We start from the raw sequence: 22330 nt of genomic DNA on the forward strand, positions 1-22330 counted from the left end.
AGGTGGTATCGACTAATGAAAAGAAAGCGTTCACGATAGATACTTGGAACGATTTATGCAGATTTTTATAACGTACTAATACTTTTATGAGGGTTGGAACGGTTGAGACAACTATTGAAGGTTCAGCAATGGGCCCTATTTGAACATTTCTTGCTGCGGTCCAGATTTGATAACCTTCCACAGAGTTGACTTTGGAGTTTCAGTCACTTTTGTAGATTTTTTCAAACATTTTGGTACACATTACAAAATTTCGAGTACGCACCATCAAGCCACAAACGTTCGGAGCGTGCCGAAGCGACCGAAATCAGGTAGTATTTACGACATCTTCAGGGACAAGCCATAAACCATTGTAAGAGGCAATCGACTTATTTTATAATGAGTTCCAAATATCGTTTCCTACTACTATACTTCAGAAACGGAAATAAAAATGTGGCGTTCCTGCAAAACGCTTGTTACAAGAGACTTGCTCACAGTGTAGCTCTATTTAGAGAAACCGCGGAATACAGCTGTGCGAAAGCATCTCCGTGGTGTTATCGATGTGAGACATCGACTGGAGGAAAATCCAATGGAATTTTACTCCGTTAAGCTTTGCTTTGTTCGGACATCTAACAGATAACATCTTTAAAACTCCAGTGAGAAAGAACACTTTGGAATAGCTGCAAGCACGGATTACTCACGAAAGTAATCGAACAACGCTACCGGTCTTAGAAAATGTTTTTGGTAACACGAAGAGACGAGTAGCATTGTGTTCGTGACAGGGAGGTCACTTTCAACAATTCCATTAACCCGTGAATTAACATTTTACTTTAGATTTGAACAGACGGCGTTCGTAGTGTTTTCTAACTTCTTTAAAATTTACAAGAAACAAATTCGTTTGGAGTTCGACACGATTACGAGCAGCTTGGCAAATTTGTTGCGAGGTCTCGTCCTAAATAGAGCTACACTGGGAACAAGTGTCTTGTAAAAAGCATTTAACAGAACGGACGCGTTTGGAAAACTTCTTCTAAATTCTCGCAAGCTAGTTTCGACATGATAATTTTTTGTTTCCATTTCTCTAGCGGTTTAAACAATAGTTATTTGTATCACAAGGCCAGAAACTGTCATTTTGGAAGTGCGAGCATGGTTTGTGGTCCGAGGCGTTAGCCGAGGCTTCACAAATACAATACACAAAAGTTTTTCGAAGCAGATCATTTTTGTTAAGGTAATTTACGTTGGTTTGATGAAATCGAAAAAAGCGTTCTGCTCCCACATGCATTGCAAATGCAAAGGAGACTTTGATAGGAATTTTTTTAGGTGTAATACACCACAGAATTGCGGTTGAGATACCACTCGAAACAGTTATATCAGACGACCTTCAAGTCGACGATTTTTCGTCTTTCGAATAACAATAACGTTCTATGTGTGGAATGTTGATAGTAGTAAACAATGTACTGTGTCGTCTCCATTTTGTAATTGTCCATAATTGTGGTGTTATCGATCGTTTCCACTATTTTCGAATAGAAAAATAGTTCTGAAACCTTCATTAATTCCTTGTTTTTGTGTCAGCCTGTCACGTTGGCGTTGACGTTAATTGTTTTCGATTCACCCCTGAATATTTTATTTTTCGGTGAGGTCAAATCTAGGCGATAAAAGGTCATAAAAACGTGAATCATCACCATATACCGCCTGTTATCACCAAAATGGTAACGAGATTGTTGAATCACCTCTGCCATTTGGTTATCATATTCATTACAGTTTTGTCGGTTTTTGGCACAAAAGCCGCAATTTTTAACACACTTTTGACGATACAAATCGGTATTACGGAAAAATTTCTGTTCGTATTTAAAGTACTGTTATTCCCGGTGTATTATTAGTCCAAAGCAGAATTCGTGGGACGGTTTAATCGTATTAATACATTTTTATTGTGTCTGAGTGACGGCAGTAAATTATTTCCAACAATGGCAACAAATCGTTATCGATGATCGCTTTAAATCAGATTGTCCATTAAGATTAATAATAAGCGATCCTAGAGAAATTTTCGAAGGAAAAGGGGCCCACTCGACGTGCCAACACGTGTTGTTTACGCTCGACGATCGACTTTTTATCTGAAAAAAAATTGTACGACTTATAAATTGCGACAGGGGTTGGGGGTGTCAAAGTGGAATTTATCATTCCGTACCAGAGACGTTTTTCCTATTTAATTTACGATTTTAATCAGCGGTCCGAATTGTTTTTAAACGAGCTTATTTCCGCGTGCCACCGAGTCACATTGGCAGCGAAGAAGGCAGTTAATCAAAGTTAATTGCCTTCTGTTTTAATTTTGTGCGAAGACACCACTCGAACTTTGATTTTCCGCAGAGATTTGCGAAAGATCGGAAAAGTTTCGATCGGCATCTGCAGGATGTTCCCGCGGGCCGAGTCCTTCCTGCGAGTTCGTTCAGCAGGAAAGGCAAATAATTTTGTTAATACCTCGACGAAGGTCGAACAGTTTAGCGCGATCAATCGCGGTGATTTGGCTCCCCTGCGTGGGTGCATCTGTTCAGACAATCGGTTGATTGATTATCGATCGTTGCAGATGAGGTGGTCCTGCACACAATAAAATCAGTGATGTCACTGCGGTATTTATAACCTTCATTATCTGTGTTTTGTTGGCTCACCGCTTTGGCATTTTCTCGTCGCGGCGTAAATCAGGTATGCCTCCATTAGGCGTTCGATATCCTGTTGCGGATTTTCAATTAGGGGAGAACAATTGCAACCCCCCGGGGGGCACGTTGTCTTCCTCCCGATCACCTCCGATTCGGCCCCGCATCGATTTTCGTTTGCAAATTTAGGTCACGGATCAGTCTCCCTCCCGTTCTTCTTCTTCCTAATTCAATACCCACATGCGATCATCAACATCGAAATACACCCACATAATGGGGGCGGCGGCACGACGCCCTCCTTTTGTTTCGACCGGGGGTGTGGGTGAATCGGAACGGGCCGTCCAAATTAATCGCAGATCGATCGGTCCAAGTCGGTGGTTTGCGTTGTGAGGCGCGCGGGGCTCGTCGTGCACGCACTGGTTGGTTTTTCGAGCCGAAAGGTACACCTAACGGGCTGAAACGAACGGCGATAACCTTGTTCCCATACGGCCGTTATCGCATCCACTTCCTGGTGAACAGCGTATCGCAGTCGCTAATTACGGTAGCCTCGTGTTCGAGTGATACATAGCTGGCTATACATGGGACAGGAAGGTTTTCGATTGGACATGCCAATTTGCAAGCTCGCTGTTTACGTTGAAAGGAGGAAAAAAACGGAACGGACGGGATGGGGGCCTGTGCCGATCGAGATAAGACAGCCTTGTTTACCCGTTTATTAGGAAAATTACACGTTATCAGCACTTTTTCCTCGAGTTATAATTACGATTTGATTCGAGTATAATGGCAATTTACGTGCTCGAGAAAAAAAATAACGAGCTGGTTCGCGGGGAGATCGGCGAGATACGGCGGCGGCGGAATGGGGGCGGCACCGGGCCGAGCTGCGGTTACGTAATTTCCGCGAATTTTAAGCTCGTCGGGTGTTTAATATGCGGAAATTGTTTTTTAAAATTCGCCGCGAATATAGTTTTTTGACCGGGAAGTGTCGCGAGCAGATTTCCAGCTTGTTGCATGTCAAATGAGCACAAAAAATTATTAAGTTGTGTCGATTTTGTCCGTCTCGTGTCGCGCCACAAATTGTAAAAGTCGTCCTGTGTTTTTTTTTACGAGACACGTTTCTGTTGCTTGTTTATGTATTCATTTATTCTTTTGTCATTTTGTTAGACTTTATACATAAAAAAATATTCCACTTTCTCTGGAGGCGAGTTCATAGGTCAGAAATTAATTCAAGGTTATTTTCGTAGCTTCGAGGCTTTCGAACTACATTGTTGCCTAGTAGAATTTGAGCAGCTCGCATTAAAGAGAGGAAGCCAAGTTTAGTTGGTTTTACGTATTTTTCAAAAAAATAGGTTGTACGAACTTGAGGGATAGCAATAAATTATAAAGTGGGGGAATTCCGATCACTCTAATTGGAACTGGAGTTTTTGATGGATTTAATATTTATTTTTTGTTCGACACTGTCAGAATTTGAGAATTTTCTCCTGTGTCAAAAAGAAACGTCAAGCTGATTTTAAAGATTTTAAGTGATTTGGAACCTTTAAGGGGCTCGTCGAACAAAAAAACGTTGTATTCAACTCATTCGTGTGTAAATTGGGCTTTTTTTTTGCACGAGTGGGCCAGTTTAAAACGCGAGTGAAACGAGCGTTTTAAAGACCCACGAGTGCCAAAAAAAGCCCAATTTACACACGAACTCGTTAAATAAATAACTACATATTGTACTGTAGATAAGTAGTGAAAATTATTCAAATTTAAAATGAATATTTTTATGGGAATTAATGAATATTTTTATCGGAATTTCCCGGAGTAGTAGATAATTTCGATCACCAGTAACAGACCATAACAAAGAGACAAAATGATATGTAGTCCAGTAATTATGGTTGATTCTCTGAGTTGAATTTTAGTATAGATTTTCATTTTTGTTGTAATCAATATATCAATATCCATCATAAGGAAAATAGTTGTCAGTAAATATCTCTTTATCTGTTGGCCCTACGATTAAAATAGTTGTTATCAAATATGTATGTAGATTAGGAAATTGTCTACAAAAAGAGTTCTGTACCTTTTTTTTAATACAAGAAACCGTTTTGTAAATTTTTTTTTGGCAAGATTTAACGACGAGCCATCACGCAAAAGTTTGTAGAGATTTGTTAACCATGGAGTTATAAAACGACGTAATGTCATTGAAATGTACCTCAAGCTGGAGGTATTGAAAAGTTTTGGACATCGTGTAGATAATGCTATTCTTGCTAGTAAAGATCTAAAATCCAAATCCAAAAATGTCCTTGTTTTCACACTGATGTGAAACACAAAATTACAACAATCCCCCCGAATTACGAAAATCGACAACAGAAATATCATGCGTTCAAATGAAAACCTGGGCTAGTTGGCGTTGAAAAAAGTAAACTATTTGGAACAGTGTAAAGTTTGAATTTCCCCCCGTTTGATACGAATGACATTTGTTTATGTTGAATCGGCACATAATTGGACATGTTTTTAACAAAGTGTGCCCTCAGATAAGACAATAAGAATTGTTAGTTATTCTATTTTTAATGTAAAACATCGCAAAGAAGAAAACAGAAAGATTTTTTTTTGTTCATAAATTTTAGGTTGGTTCTAATTACAACTGTCAATTTACACTTTAAAAAAGAAATCATTTCACGGTTTCCAACGCCTACCCAGCCCAGCATAACATTTGAACGCCCGATACAATCTATCAGCAACTGATTTAAATTGAATTTAGGAGACAGTCTTTACGTTACCAGTTACAATTATGTACATAGTTTATTTTGTAAAATATAATAATGTTTCCAATCATACTTTTGTGTGTTTTTATTTTTCACTTTTAGTGCCCGGTTTCACCTCAATTTGAATGCCATTACATTTTTATTTTACGTTAAAAATGATAAAATTCGTATTTTTTATGGCGAATCTACATAATGTCCTTTATTTATGTATTCATTTATTTTTTGTCATTTTATACCTTTGGAAATATGCGACTTTTTTTATAACCTAGATTCGGAGGTCAAAATTGTTTTGGAAGTTGTTCGACCTGTATTGTTTGGTAAAAAGTCAGGTTTAGCCTTTTTTTTTAACACTCGGTCCCTCACTCGGGGTCACTCCTGACCCTAGCCACAGAAACGTCTGAAGAAAAATACGATGGGAATTAGGCTTCTGTGTGTTAGGTAATCATAATTTGCCATTTCTCATTACTAACTTCAGCCTTACTTAATATACAATGCGAAAAGTTCTTGAAATAATCTAGTTTATTCTCTTCTGGAGTACGTATAGTCCCAGGCGTACAACTCGTTATAAAATTTACTCCCGGAAGTTTCTTAAAATTTCATTTAAATCTATTCAGGTACGTTTTTTCGTTTAACTCAACACTTCTATAACATTCTTCATTGTGTAGGAGTTCATAATATTTAGTTGCGACAGTCGACAGTCTAACGTAATAGTTCAATAGCAAAAAAACAAAACAAAGGAGGGAAATATGTTTTGTGTCTCAGGAACAGTGACAGGAAAATATACAAAACATTGTGAAAAAAATGTTCATGTGGGGAATGTGTCAGTGTATCAAGATATTGATTCAGATTAAATTTCATCTGTATATTTTTTCACTTTTTACATAATTAAATAGTGTCGTTGCTGTCTTCGTAAATAAATATTTATTGATATATAAAATGCATATTTCTCAACGTTGATACCCGTACAAGCAAGACATACTCTTTGTTAATGTATTTGTATGATTTTTGTGTGATACATTCAATTTGAAATCGTCAAATACGTTGGGGTCAGATTTGACCCTTGATGGGTCAGAATTATGTGACGCTATTGTGTCATAGTTACTACTACTATAAATTGTTTACGAAATTTCAGAATCGATAAATTTTGAAAAAAATACGAAGAAATTATAATTTATTGCCGTTCTGCAACTCGTGGAAAACACGTCTGTCTATTATGTTGTAACTGCAGTCGTAACAAATATCGAAAGTGATAATTGGTTGAAACGGAAGTTGTTTACACATAATTTCCCATTTTTATTCGCAGGAAACATAATTCTTGACTGTTAGCCTTTGACAATAGACGGCGGTTATAAATTTCCGTTAGGAATTATCAAAAAAGGTAAAGCAATGTTTCTTTTTTTGTTGGAGTTGTAACTGTAATTTTACATATGCTGGTACAGTGTCACTTTCAAGTGTACAAGATCTCCAGCAGAAAAAGTAAATGTCGGCGGCTCAAAATTTTTTATTTGGTTGATTTACGACTCGTTACTGTTTTGAAATCGCTCGTTAATGAAGAACTGAAGTGAGTGTGACCTTAATTAAATGACGGATAACGGAATGCAAATGTTTACCAAAGTTGAGAATCGTCTTAACGAAACTGGTTCGTACCGTATTTTTGTATCGGCGAAGAGCAGAACCAGATATAAACAGAAATTTAAATCGAGGTAGCGTTATTGGTCCGTAATTGGCGATCAATTCAGAGACGAGTGGGTGTAGAGACTTGTTGAACACGAGGTTGCAGCAAATTGAAATTATTAACTAATCGAAAAGTTGATTTTCCTATTAGAAAAGACCAGATTCCGTTAAGACGTCATCGCTACCAGCCAGTGCTCTTGAAGACAGAGATCCCTCGGCTGGTTCTTTACGTCTTCCGGAACGACGAAAGCGGACGTTCCTCCCCTAGCCGAACGCCGCGTCGGCGTCGCGTCCTCTTTTAATTTTTCCCGACGCTACAAAGAGACCGATAAATTAGCCGGCCCCTTGGGGAAAGTCAATGACAGTTTGCGACCGCCCGAGTGTCCCACGACCCCTACACTTGTTCTTTTTCCTCGTCGGACGACGACCGAACTCGTCGATATCGAAACCAATTAACAGTTCGTCTCGTCTGAAACACGCGAACGTCGTCGTGATAGGTGATGGCATTTGTGTTTGCTTCGGAGGTTTTTTTCTTCGTCAGACGATGAGGTCACGTAAAGCAATCATATCGCGTGACGTGAGAGGGATGCGCCTTTTCGCCACGGAGAGACTACGGAAATACCCGGAAAACAGATGGCGTCGAGACGGAAAAGTTGGAAGGAAGTCGGTTCGGCAGTTGGCGGTGTGCCCCCAAGTTTTTGCTGCATCGATGATTGTATACGTGCCATCCGCAGAGTTGCCGCGGTGATGCATGCTCGTCGTCATTGTCTACGTCTACCTTTCACTGCAATTTGCGTCCAGGAAAAAAGATGTAATGTTATAGGAATGCTGTTTTTTGTTGGAAATGGTTCTTGCGTACGCAAATGGGAGGTCGCGGTCGTGTGGGGAAAACAGAGGAGGAAGGAGTTCGATCACAAGTGGATGACCCTCGGAAGCACAACCGTTGCAACTTGGTCAAAACAAGTCGCAAGAACCGTATCGGAAAATTCGCGTTTTCGACGTGGACTTATCTTGATGGTCGTTTTCGGAGGGGCTCAGCGGAAGCGTTCCATCCCCGGTGATTACCATACAATCGACTCTTGATCCAGTTTCTGAAGTGAGGTATGGTACGGATGAACGCCCGATCCTATCTCGTCGTGTCCCATTCTTTTCGCCTCGCTCTTAAGCCGTCCAATTTTTTACGTTTGCCTAACGGAGTGGTCTCCACGTCGATTATTAATTGGCAATTGTGTGCGAAGTGATTTGCGAGCAAAAGGTCTCGACCCCGTCGACAGTCGCATAATGAATTCAACCTTTGAGTGCATTTCGAAATGGATTTTTTACCGAGACCAGCTTCTCGAGCGACTGGAAAGAAGGGAGTCGAGGGAGATCGCCGAGGAGCCATGGTCCGACAGCGACGAATTAATGGTCTGATGGTACCAAAACGTCGATTTGTCGCCGTCGGAGCCGGTTCTGGTGGTGGCATCTGGGTCAGGCGGTCTCGCGATGGGAGCGATCGTTCTACACACATAGAAGGTAATTGTTGGCCCAATATGCCACACATCTCGCGCGGCGAACCTTGGAATTCTGTTCCGCCCAGTTTTCTCGTTCGAATGGTTGGACACGTGAAGTCAGGCGAACTTGCACGACATGCAAGACAATAAAATTCGCTCGAAAATTACGATCGGCTTCCTGGTGCGCCATGCATCACGCCCATGTAGGTTGGCGAGGTCGCAGCTCACCTTCGATTTTTACGCCGATGGACCGATTGATGACCCCGCGAACGGGTCCCTCCGACCGGACCGATGCTCTGCGAGAAGATGGTGCTGTGCAAACGAATGTGGGTTACTACGGATGTTTAAGTTTGCGTAATGCCGGCATCTTGAGTTATGGAGGATCGACGAATGCGAAGAGAGTGCAGTGCTGTCTGCAAACCACGACGAATCGAAGAAGGTCGATCAAAGCATATTCTATGTTTCACCACAGATGAGAGTAGATGTTGCGAAATATACGTTCGGCCTTCTTAAATGTTTGCTGGTTATGGCGTGAATAACGCAATCAATAAGAAACGATTCGAACGCCAATTGCAAGTGTGAATGAAGTGTTTTTGTAGAATAAACGCTGCAGTTGCAGTGCTAACGGAAAATCTTGTACATTTATTAATTGAAAATGAGAAAGAGAATGAAATCGACGTGAAATGCTGTTATTTAATATTTCTTTGGGATGTAATTGCGCAAGAGAGAATTCCATTGGCAACATAAAAGTATATGATGTAAAAAAAATCATATCCAAGAAACATCATAATTTTTTTAAGAGCGTCTAATGAAATATTTTGTGTTATTACAGGAAGACAATATTAACATTTTATCCTTTTTATGGAGAAATGTACCTCAAATGTTGACTGTGAGACGGTAAAATGAAATTTGATGAATGTGTAAATATTGTTAATTTCTTTAATTTAAAAAAAAAGTGGCAATTGAGTGCCCAAAGCTGCGAACGCCATTTAACAGAAGATCAAGAGATGATTGACATTATGAAGTACAAATTGATACTATTGTATCTAGTACCTACATAGTAATAACATATTTGCAAAATTGTTCCACTTTTTAAAATATGATATGGTAAAAACGTTTTAGATGTGGATTGTCAAACTCAAGGTCGCTTAAAATTTATGACTGAACTGTACTTTCGTGAGAAATCTGTCATAAATTCCAAATACCGTGAGATCGAAAAAAAAAATTAGAGTAAGCGCTGACCAAAAGTTTCAGTTGGCAATTCGTTAAGATTTCAATTATCTGATGTCAGTCTGAAAAGTTAGGTTAGTGATTTTGATAAAGAATTTTGTGTGACCTGTCGGTTGTAAAAGAACGTCAACGGTGAGCACGGAGCACGCACACGTCGCTTGTTTATAAATCGGTCCAAGATCCAACGATCATCGATCAATCAATATTATCCAGAGGTTGTTATCGCTTGTGGGGGCTCTTATTGTCAAAGGGTAATTTCATGCACAACAGACACACGATAGAGAAAAAAGTGCAAATCTTTTTTAAGGATAAGCTGAACTGTATCAAATGATAGGTTAGTTTCTTGGGTTAATTTCTGCAATAATTCTTTGTTCACCCTCTTCAATATTTTCAGCTGATCTTTTTGTCGGTCGTCTACTGCCTTTTTTGCGCAGAACACTACCTGTTTCCAAAAACATGTTTACCCATTTGTAGACTTTCCGGGCAAGTTGTTGGTTAAGTGCTTTGAAAGTCCGGAAACTTTTGTTGAAATTCCTCAAAAACTTGAGGTGTCGAATAGGACCAGGCCTTTCTCCATTGATAAAGAAACACTGGAGATATTGTAATAGCAAATTTTAATAGTCAATAATTAATAATGACAATTACCATCGTAATGACATTTGAATTAAATTTTTACGTGCTGCCAACTGGCCATCTCCATTTTTTTTTATTTTCGATCGCACGGTACCTTATAAGCGCGCCTAGTTACTTTTTCATGTAGTGCCAACTTAACAACAAGTCCCCAATCCACATCTATATCGTTCCGACCATACTTTCGTGAGAAGCATAAGTGACAGATGCCATTAATGACGAGACATGTAACGCTTGGTCAAGTGGCCTGGTCGGTTATTGTTATTGTGTGGCGTAGCTTCATCAGCTGTCAAATGTTTTGTGAAACAGGAAGTGTGGGACGAAAGAGTGGAAGTGGACGATTATTATTAATACGAATTTCAGAAACCGTTGAACCGTTGAGAAATAACATGCAGTGAACGAACAACTGCAATTTGTTATTTATCACAACAAAGTGAGGTTACGTATCTGCAGGATTTGTCATTTAAAAAGACAAGACCTATGTTTGCAAAAGAGAGAATACCACGGCCTGCTTGACTACAAATACATTTGAACACTCTTTACATCAGCGCCGACATGTTTGTAAACATTCACAAATCTTGATAAAAATCCCTAGTAAATAACATTATGTTAAGAATAGATTAACGTGGGTCAAAAAACTTGAGATGGAGAGTAACAGAATCAGAGATCCAGAACGATATATTGACGAATATGCATTGAAATCAGAAATTCAAGTTCCAAGGAAAGGATTTGTATAACGATCCCAGAACGCAGCTTTAGTTCATGTAGATATTTTTCGAAGAGTAAGCAATAGACAGAAACTATGAAATTGATGGATTTGTCACCTATTGAAAAAATCTGGGAAGAATTTGATAGACAAATGTGGAAACAATGCCTAGTAAGAAGACAAGCATGACAAGGAACTTATAGTATATTATTATACGAGTTTAATAAGACGCTTTATTATCACATGAGTGTGTTTAAAGCACGACGAGCGTAGCGAGAACGAATGTGATAATACGTCTTATTAAACGAGTATAATATACTATTTTATCTACTTTGCTTTACTAATCCGTGAAATTTCGGCTACTCAAGCTTTCATATTAGACTAGGGACTTTCGCGTGGGTTGGTAATAGACATTTTTCACAAAAATGTAAGGTTATGTTTACTAAATTTGCCTCGTAGCTTAATTCATTTCCTTGACGCCTGACGTCAAACGGCTGATGTTACCAATATAACAAAAGCTAAAAGTTACCAAAAACAGTTCAATAATATGCTTCATTATTAAACTGTTTTCGGTACATATAATAATGAACCTATTTGTAACTCAAAGTAGATAAAAATCTTTATTTGTATTTTGCTTCCTTACTTAATATAAAAGATTTACTTATTTTGAGAGTTCCATTTGCATCATTTGAGAATATGCAATATAAAAAATCCTAGCAACGAGGCACCATAAATCTTGACATTATCACAGGAAGAAAATATTAACACTTTCTTCTCTGCCTGTTTACAGAGAAATGCACCTCAAAGGTGAATACGTTGACCGTGAGAAGATAAATGAAACGTACTGAATGTGTAAATATTGTCGAAATTAATTTATTTAGGTTCTAATCAAGTGACTAAAACTGCAACCGCCATCTGACGGATGAGTGAGAGGTGGATATCACCGTGACGTTCGTCATTCAACACAAATTGATAGTAGATATCTGATAATAAAACATTTTTGGACCACAGGTTCTTACAAAATTTACCACAAAAAGAAACCTGACAGATGACATTATGCTGTGAAGTTTCGTAGACCCGGAGCTTTGGTAAAATATGAGGGAACCGCGTGAAAAGAAAAGCATCTTTATGTCCTGAAGGTAGGAAAACCATCAAGTTAAGAAACCATGTCATAAAAAGAGTCCAAAAGACAGTTAGTTCTGCCCGATGTTAAAATCATTTGAAGAATTGACAGAAATTGTGAAATTGGTGGAACGGCCGCCCCAATCGCCGGATCTATCACCTACGGAAAATTTGTGGGACGAACTTGATCGGCACCTTGACTTGGCAAGAATGCGTTTTGATGAAAAAAGTACCTTTTTTTTATTTATCCACAATGTTTTCGACATCAGACTGATTGCATGCAAGTTTATTGCACATCTCCCTCACAATATCGCTCTCGATTATCGCTAAGATTATTGATAAATCGACATTGTCTCGATCGTTTCATCACTTATCGACGGTCGAATCGAATTCCAACCATCGCCGAACCCCAGAAACAACCATCGACGATCTGTGACGTATCCGGGCCAAATACGACAAAACCGTAGACCTTGATTTGTGCGTTATCGATGACAAATCGGTTTTGTTCTGTTGTTGTCCGACTCATTCGACCGTAAATTCACCACGTGTGCTTAAATGCCGTTGCGAACGTGCACCATTGGTTCGCGAAGAGCTGCAAAGGGGGACGGTTCGGGTGTATCGCCGATATGGTAATATCACGATTGATGGGTCGACCTGGGCCTTCGGCCGACGATCATTACGTGCAGAAAACTGGGTCGTAATTTTAACAAAGACGACGCCCACGTCGCTTCTTGTCGGGGTTCTTGCACGTTTGACGGCAGGTCGAGAGCAACGCGACAATAAGAACGTAAACTGCTCGACGTGCAACTGGGAAAAAACGCGAGAACTGGTGCGGTAAAAGTAAAAAACGACGAAAGAGAAAGAAATAAATCGAGTACATGCTCGTGTATACTGTTATTGCAAATTGCGACGCATATCCTGTATACTTAATCTCGAAATTACATAACGCGTGGAGCCCGGGGGGGAAAGTCGGACAAGTTCGGCGTTAGTTTTTTGATCGGTTTTTAAAAAGGCAGTGGAAACAATTCGCGTTAATTAAAATGGGACCGGTTCGCCGGATTTGCGTGCTTTTCATTGTTTTCTCTTGGATATCCTTTAATCTGCAGGTTTCGGCGTGCGCCGCTTTCCTTTCGGGGAGACGGTGGATGGCGCCGCCTTTTCAGCATTGTCGTCGGCAAGGGCCTTTGTTGTTTGCCTGTCATAGTACTGTTCTCTTCTTTGTTTTCTTCCCTTTTTGATCATCGATTTTGTTACCTTCGTCCTACATTTCCTGTTTCGACAACGTCCTCTTCGAAAAAGGGTTTGATGAGGTTGCCCTACCAGCATAATTCCAATTTCAGCGATGTTCGTGTAAGGGTTATTTATTATGATTAAAGAACAAAAAGAATCCTGTCATTCGAGTGCTATTTATAGACGTTTTATAAAGATTGTAAATCTATGCAAAGCTCGGAACTTCAAGCACTATAAATCTTTGAAATAGGCAACCTTTAAAACACTAGAAAAATTAGATGATTTTAAGCCGATTTTTTCTTATCTATGTATGTATTCTTTAGAATTATTGCATTAAAATGGTATTTGGGTGTCTAAATGCATTTATTTACCTTAATACTGGGAATAAAAATTAAGGTATTGCCGTTAAAAAAAAATCAGTTAAACAGTATCTATTAATTATTGATAATTCATATTTTTTGTTCCTTGAAAAGAAGACATTCTTTTCAAATTGCTTTTTAAAAGTGGGTAATTAGTATCATATTGTTGGTCTAATCTGGATCATTTGACTTGAAAACAATAATCCACTGTTAGTCAAAAATGTGACAATTAAGGACAGCTAAGAAAAGAAAGTACATAGCTGGACAGGCCCACGATATGGCGATGTTTACCTTGAAAAAATGAAGAATTCTATCACTTGAATGCTGTGAAGTGGAACAAATAAGCCCTGACATTATTGAGCGCAGTGTACAAAGTGTCGGAGAGTGCCAAATGGTTGGCGGGGGACAATTTCAACATTTGCGTTAAATTTTATTGTACAGTATTACCGTAGATGTTTGTTTGTTTTTGTTTGAGGTCAATGAAAATTTTTGCATTAAAAATTAAATTAAATTTTTGAACTAAAGTTTGCCATTTTCTCAAAAAAATTGTTATGTAAGGTACCAGTTTTTTTATTTATCATTTAGCTAGTAGGAAGTGTGTCAGAAAGAGAAGAAAAAAGTGGGGGTTGTCATATTAAAAAATTGTTTAATTGCACAAAAACCAATGACGTCATTTAAACAAATTGCACGTCATAGGATGGCATTTTTATTTTATGTTCACACTGTATAATACCATTTGATCATTCGCGCATTGATATACTCGTATCTAATCTCGTAACTTGCCTAAAAGCAAAACTTAGATTTTTGCGACTTCTTTTCAATTTACAAGATATGGATGATAAGTAGCTACTAGAACTAGACAATGGTGGAAGATAGAGAAATAATATGTAATATCTAAATTTATTTGCCACTGAAGAAAAACATTTCTCAGACATGTTAACTTTTGATAACACTTCGTCTGCAACGTCATTCTTATTATCAGTGCGGAAACGAAGTATTTTCCGGTTTTCCCGAAATATTACGACCTGATTGGAAAAAAAATAAGCGTAATTCAATAAGTATCTACTTAAATTTATTGTAGTTAGCTTTTAAGCAAATAAGCCACGAAGTAAACAATTTCCCCATCAGCAAATCAAAAATGACTTAAACTGGTTTCTCCACGACTATTAAAGAATGAATGCATTCTCGTTGGATATTCAGTGAAAGAATGATATCAATTCCATGCCCCGTGTTAGAATATGTATACTGAAATCACAGCGGTCGGCCAATCACATCCCTCGTATTTTACTTCTACAACGGCAGATCACCAATCGGATGCGTTTGTAAATAATAAGTCAAATATTTTGTTTCTTTTTGGTATAGTCGTGGAGAAAGTATAGTTTCAACTCGCATATAATGGCTATTATTCACTCGGATGGTTCCACTACTCGCCTACGGCTCGTGTTGCAATTTTCATCCGCTTGAATAATAGCCATCATTATACGCTCATTGAAGAATGTACTATTTTGGATTTAGATTTTTTTACAATACTTTTTTGACCGAATGATGCCAAGTATTTATGACAGCATCATCTAGTTCTAGACTAGTCGAGAGTGTTGAAAAGGAACCATGTTGTCACTCTCATTCGTGCAAAAAGTCGAAAACTTGCTTTTAATTTATTAGAGAAAATCTCTATGCCCAACCTACTTTGTCCTTTTGGAAATACATATTCTTGTCGAAGACTTTGTCCACATTGTCACCGGATAAGCCATTCCCTGTTTATTCAATCCGTGGTGTGTTCTAATGGACATAAAATTTGTTGTACCTTCATAAATGCTTTGCCTGGCGTGAATAAATCTATCGCGACATTTAGCTTTCGTTACTGTAGACACACCAAAATGGAACAATCACACCTTCGCATATCAAACAAGAGTTTTTCCAGGTTCAGTTTTCATTGTCCGTCGCGAGCAGTTAGGTGTGTCTGTCAGTGTTGTGATTATCAATTCGCCATGTTCATTTTTTGACGTTAAATCATATTTTTCCGCTTGTGGTAATAAATCGATCACGGACAGAATCTCCGATTGTTTGTGTGTCCAGGTCAACGTTAATGATCATCGGACTAGTTGATAGATTGTTTAAATAAATAAACGGTTTTTATCGATTTTTAGTGGCGCGTCGACGGATCCTGGTTTCCTTTCAATATTTCTTTTCCAAAAGGAAAAAGGACGAGCTTTTTGAGCAGCGTGTGGGCCAGCGTTTGCCTAATAATAAACGGTTTCCTTAAATGTAACTACGTGATTCACTTGCGTTCGTTGACTTTGAGCGCCTCCCGTCAATTGTTATTGGCGTTTAAAGGGCAAAGTGACGGCCAACGAGTGCAAAGAACTCCTTTTCGCCGTCCGAGACCAGAGGGAGTTGCGCTTTTGGCAAAATTAACGCGCGGAAAGCGAACACGCTCGGTAATTAATTAGCAAGTAGAGTGGTAATTAGAAATCGAAAAAAGTTGGAGGACCATATGGTTTCAGCTCCATGTAAGGGGGCACAGTGATTACTTGTTTTTTTGTCAAATTACTCATACAAATTATCTACGGTCGTTTACACCGGATTGTTAAAAGTACCTACTGGTAGCAGTAAAAAAATTTAAAAGTGATTGATGGAACAATGTGGGTTCTGAGAAAATCACTTCAGTTTCTGGATTAAGCACAAATTAATATAACAAAATGATTACTTTTTAATTGTTACGGCTGTTTACAAAAAACCAGTGATCACGTTTTAACAAGACTACACGGCAACATTTTTTCTCAAAACTGAAGACAATTTTAGTGCAGATGACATCAACAGATGGGTCATGAATGACGATTTCCGTATTTTCACGTTTATAATAATAATAACAATTCGATCCGTGAGGTGAAGCAACATCGAAAGCAGTCAGTGTTTGGATGGGTGACCGCGGAGTTACTTCGATACTTAATATACATAGTTCCATTACATACTTGATTTCTGTATTTTCTGTAATCCGTAACAACCAACTCCCAAGTGGATGTCATGTGTAGCATAGCAAAAGAAACCACAATGTAAAAAATAATGCTTCCAAAGAAATCATCATTACGTGATAGGAATATCCGTAATGATAAATAAATCCTGCCTCGATGCCGTGCCCCTTATGATAATAATACTCGTCAATGTATTATCCAAAATGATATATGAAAGCACCTATTCGTCAAAATTACTCTAGAAAATTTGAAAATCGTTGCGACGCGATAATGCTTCGGTCTTGATCTTTTTACCAAAGAATAAATATTTGTGTGACTCATTTCTTACTGATTTGGTTTTAATTTGAATATGCGCGGTATTGGTGCATATGGATGGATTTTGATGAAGAAGGCAACACAAATTTTTTTGCGATTACGTGTGCAATTAAAATTTTGACCGTTCGTTTGTTTTAGTGAAGAACGAATTCTGTTAAAATGTCGATAAAAATCGGTCAGCGGTCGCCGTCCAGTGTTGCGACTTTTATGGATTCTTATGTGAAGATTATATAAATGAGAAGATTACAACTATTTAAAATAACCAATTAACGCAAATTTATTCAAAGAAGACTATCGAAGATCTGTAATATGAAAATTTTAAATGTTAATGAAGCATTGACACACCGGCCTGTGGTGGCTGGATGTTGACTTTTGACTTTTAGTCGGAGATATTAGTCTCGAGATATTTTTGTAAAAGTATTCAATATTAGAATATGTACACTGATCTTCTGATGTCTGTTAATTTCAACAATTCTGAAGAAAGACAGTTCAAAATCTAAAGTTGTTTTCTCTCGGAAGAATCTTTCTGTAATTCCATTGACAACCGATTGATATCTTTGCTCAATTTTTTTTTTTATTGCTGTACTTATTTGCATCAAACTCACGTAGAGCTTTGTTTTGGATTCCATTCCTAAAAGTAGAACCTCGACCAGTAGTTTGAAGTTCGAATTCAATTTTGCCAACACTCAAACAACAACTTCCTTAATAATGACATGCTAGACATTCTTTTTTTTTTTTCTGATGAGGCTTGGTTTCACCTTTCTGGCATCGGTAATTCTCAAAATTGTAGAACTCGGTCAGCGTGCGTATAATCCCCACAATGTTATTGACATGCCATTGCATGCAGTTAAAATTGGAATTTGGGTTGCAACGTCTTGAATCTTCTTTAATGAAACTATTAACGCTCAAAGATACCAAACACTCCTTCTCAAACGATTCATAAATCAAGGGAATGATGCGGAACTAACAAACTATGATTTACAACAAGATTCAGCTAGTGCTCACACGGCAGGAACAATAAATTAAATATTTAAGAGTTCTCCCGGATAAGTGTGGGATTGTGACCAAGACAATCACCTGACTTGACTCCTCTTGATAACTTTTTGCTCTCCCATTTAAAAAATCTAGGGCCAGTAAATGAATCCGAAACTTCGATTGGTTCAATCTTATCACGTGTTCAATTAATGTCGCCTTTGATTGCGACTAACTTAATTTCGCTTCTGTAAACTAGCCCCTAGTGTTTAGAAAACTAATTTATTGATTAACAATTTACAAAAACTGCAATTGGCAAAATAGAAGAGTTCAATGTTGCCGCAGCAAGATAATCATTTCGAACATTGTCTCTCATCACTCACTTTAATATCTTTACTAAAATATGTATAGTTTTTTGTTTTTTTGATTAATACATACAATGAAATCAAGTCGTCTTCCCCCATTTTTTAAGTGTGTACGCCTATGTATATTGTCATCAGAATTATCAACATATGACAAGATGTCACAATTTTTTTGGCCATTTGGTGTATAAAGGACAATTTGCCGATAATTTGATTTAGTTCGACAGTTCGAGCCTTCAAAGTCAAATCAAAGTATCGGGTGTTCATTTAAATTTCCGGTCAAAGTTGGCGTTGAAGAGTTTGTGAACGACCACTCGTGTAAAAACACAAACAACGGTAAGATTCAAATAGCTGATCCGTAATCCGTAGTGCATTCACAATCGACTCTTCAACGCCAACTTTGACCGGAAATTAAATGAACACCCGATACTATACGCTATACGTTAAAGGAAAGAAACAAAAACAGACACCTGGCCGCTTGACCACATAATCTTGTCGATAATTCTTTTATCATCCCAAAAATATTACGTGTCGTCAAAGTATTTTAGGGAATAGGACATGCATCACGCACAACAAATTCTTCAGTGTTTTGTTTTGGTAAATAAGCTAATGTTGCCCAACCAACTAAACCAGAACAAATTTTATTTAATTTGTTCTGTTGAATTTTTACAACAACGATTTCCAAAACACCTACTAGATTTTTTTATGGAAATAATTTATTCAGGTATCAGAGACACCAATTCTTTACGGTGTTTATAACTTCCGTTTCCGACTAGAACGGACAACATTCCACGGCATTATCTAGGCAAAAGATTTTTTTTAATTTCCTAGTTGTAGCGCTGACATTAGTTCGTGCAGGAATCGATTTCCTCCTCGTTCACATTTTTCCCCATCCCAAACCCACGTCAAACAATCCAATATTTGTACTGATTTCCGACAATTTGCTTGTTTACCATTGATACCGTGCACCGACACGAAACCGAATCTGTCGACAGTCACGAACGAACGTTCCCATCGCCGCCGCAGCGTCCGCCGCGTCCTGGTCCTTCGCCGTCGACCAATCGCACAAGACACCCAGACCCGATCAACATTTCAATCACACACCCGATTGATGATGTTTCATGCTGAATGAATTCGACTGGGCCCACGTACCTTCGCACGGAATACGAAATACAACAACAGTACGTCGCTGCACGTCGACATTGTCGGACGGGGGGCTCACAACAATAAGTGAAAGGCGCGTTGTTCAGTTGTCGGCGGGACGGCGTTGTTGCGCCGCACAAGACGATGCGGCGGCGAAAATCCTAGAGCGCTTACGAGTTTCCAGTGTGCCGGCGAGGCAGAAGAACAGCGTGGTGTGGTGGGTTTTGTGCGTGCGTGCGTGCCTGCGGATGCAGCAGAGAGATCTAGGCCGCAATTGGAGCGGTTGCACAATCGGGTTTTTGTTGTCGGAGACGGTGGCGCAACCGTGACTTTTAGACACTCCTTCGGCTTGCACATTCTCGAAGGAAAATGTCACAGTTGATAGCCAGCCGGCTTTGTACAAGAGGCGTGGGACGGCGCCTGTTAACACGCAACTCTGATGCGTCCGGTACGGTCTTTTTGAAATTCCGAGATAGCTCAAAAGTGCGGCGGCGGCGGCGTTCTCGCCCTCGAAGACACCGCACCAGCTGTCACAGTCGGCGGATGACGTTCTGCTCTAGATGTCGCTTTGATGCTGACGTGCCGATCCAGATTTTCTCCTTATGTCATTTCCTACCAACGACAAAAATGAACGAACAGTGTTTTGCCACCGTCGCGTACATGTTTTAATTTTATTGCTATTTCACCTTCGCCATTGCGCAAACAGTTGTAGGCATAATGTACATATTTACACACCGGTTTGTTTAAACATGGTGTTATTAAAGTTTTTATTGTACGGTCCGAAGACATCAGATACCACAAGAATTTTGTTTACAAAATGCGAGACGACGTAATTGTTGGCTCGCCTGTGACAAAAATGTAGAAACAATCCATCACATAATTCTTTGTTGGGAGTTTTAAAAAATGCACGTGCGGGAGAGATCTCACTGTTACGTAATGGTGTCGCAAGAATTTTCGAAAATGACGGTAGGAGATAAATCGGAGGGTAGTGTAGAAAACACGAACAATTTCGAGAATGCCGCGATATGGAGAAGTACATTCGCGATTAGAACAAGAAAATATTCACGATTAGATGTCATCGCATTTCAATGACAATTCGCAACAATTTCGATAATTTTCGTAATTCAGATAGTGATACAATAGTGGTATCTAAATTGTCCCGAAAACAAAATGCCGTGAGAGTTATTCATTTCGGTCGATTTTGGCGAAAACTCTTGGGGTTTATTTTTTGGCGGTCGATGCAGCCAAAGGGTTGGCCACCGGTGATCAGTGTCATCCTCCGGCTCCTCAATCATTCCCGTCTGATGTTCGCGTAAGATATCGGAACGTCAAAAAATGAATCTGGCGACAGTGTGAATAGTGCAGATGAAAGAAATGAGTTTACTTGACGTCTGTTATCGCCGATCTGCGACATAATCGCCCCCAAGATCGCAGATTTGCCTGAAACATCGCGATCGCAAGTTGAGCCCAGCAAAAGAATTGATTCGTTGGAACAGAATGTTCTTCTCGCGAAAAACGTAAATTGTAAATTCGTACATTTCTGATGAGGTCTTGATTGGAACGTAGGGTACAGGGTCGCGCACGAGCGAGTATCGATAAAATCGTGGATTAACGCCTCTTATCGCAACTGATAAGATCAGGAATGCGCGATAGCGCGCCGAAATTTGCGTTTAGTATCATTGTTTTCACGTTAAACCAGTTGGAATTTCGAGCCGCAACGGTACTAGACCTCTCGGAACGAACCTCACGAGCTGCACACGCCCACCTAACCCACCCCTGGTTGTTTTTGATCCTGGTGAACAGTTCGTTTAGTGCGAGGATGAGTGAAAAGTGAGCGAACAGTGGCGTCCGTAGTGGATAACATGTGGGGTGGTAACGGACAGATGAAGAACAATATTTTGAGACACCCCTCCGCTCTCGAATCCAAGGGGTTCTTGAGCGGCAACAAGAAGTGGAACCCTAGGCCGGCCTCGTGGGCCGCTCCCAACGACGTCAGCATCTTCCCCCCGCAGCGGGGCAACCAGTTCGCATCAGTAAGTCCAACTGGTCGGGAGGACGACCCGAGTTGTCACCAATTGATTTTTATTGGCGCGTCCAGGATGTCGCGCACCGAGAGTCGTCCGGGCTTGGGTTTTTGTTGGACGGTGAAGAAAGGCGAGCCGAGACGGTTGCGTTCGATTTCCAAGCGCGCAAAGTGCTTTCTAATCGGATGTTTTTCCCATTTGTGGAGTTTTTTCCTAATCCGTAACGGTAGCGCGGGTCCTGTTGTTCTCTTTGCTTTCCTCCTAGGCCCATGAATACAAATTGGCTCGTCGACGTTTCATAATTGTATGTAAATGTATCAAGACGTGAGCGTTCGCCGGAGATTACGTAAAGATTAGGCGTGCGTACGGACGGCGTCTGTTCGAAACGTCGTGAGGTGGTGTTTGGAGCGCGAAAGAGAAAGTCCACCGTGAGGTCGACCGCGGGTAAAAGTAAAATCTGCTGGTATTGGAAAAGTGCACGCGGCGGCCTGATCGTTCACGGATTACGAACTTTATTCACGGTTTTCTTTTGCCGCACAAAAATGCGAAAAGGTGAACAAACTTGGCTCCGAATTGGACCTCGAGGATCTTATCGAACCGCCGCAGTTGTCATTACGACGCCCGTTCCGTTTCTGCCGCTTTTGCGAGATTTTTTTCCGGGATGGCACCGTTGAAAGAGTGCCAAGTTTGCGGATTACCATCACATGACGCAGCTGTCAACACGATTTGTCACTATCGT

General features: G+C 39.6%; 1 protein-coding gene across 4 annotated transcripts in view; it reads left to right on the forward strand.

Moving 5' to 3' along the window:
• The window catches only part of GckIII (Germinal centre kinase III), a 42825-nt gene that overhangs the window by 4744 nt on the left and 15751 nt on the right, over positions 1–22330 (forward strand). Inside the window, exons 1-2 of one of the 4 annotated variants that reach the window (XM_069047316.1) lie at positions 19618–19784; positions 21371–21600. The exons of 1 other annotated variant lie outside the window; for it this stretch is intronic. In XM_069047316.1, the coding sequence (XP_068903417.1) occupies positions 21430–21600 (171 nt within the window). In that variant the 5' untranslated portion in view covers positions 19618–19784; positions 21371–21429. Of the gene's footprint in view, positions 1–19617; positions 19785–19814; positions 21601–22330 lie in introns of those variants that run through there. 2 more of the 4 variants (XM_069047317.1, XM_069047315.1) reach the window with 2 other exon arrangements.

Source organism: Tenebrio molitor, chromosome 5 (assembly GCF_963966145.1).
Source record: "Tenebrio molitor chromosome 5, icTenMoli1.1, whole genome shotgun sequence".
NCBI classification, from domain to species: domain Eukaryota; kingdom Metazoa; phylum Arthropoda; class Insecta; order Coleoptera; family Tenebrionidae; genus Tenebrio; species Tenebrio molitor.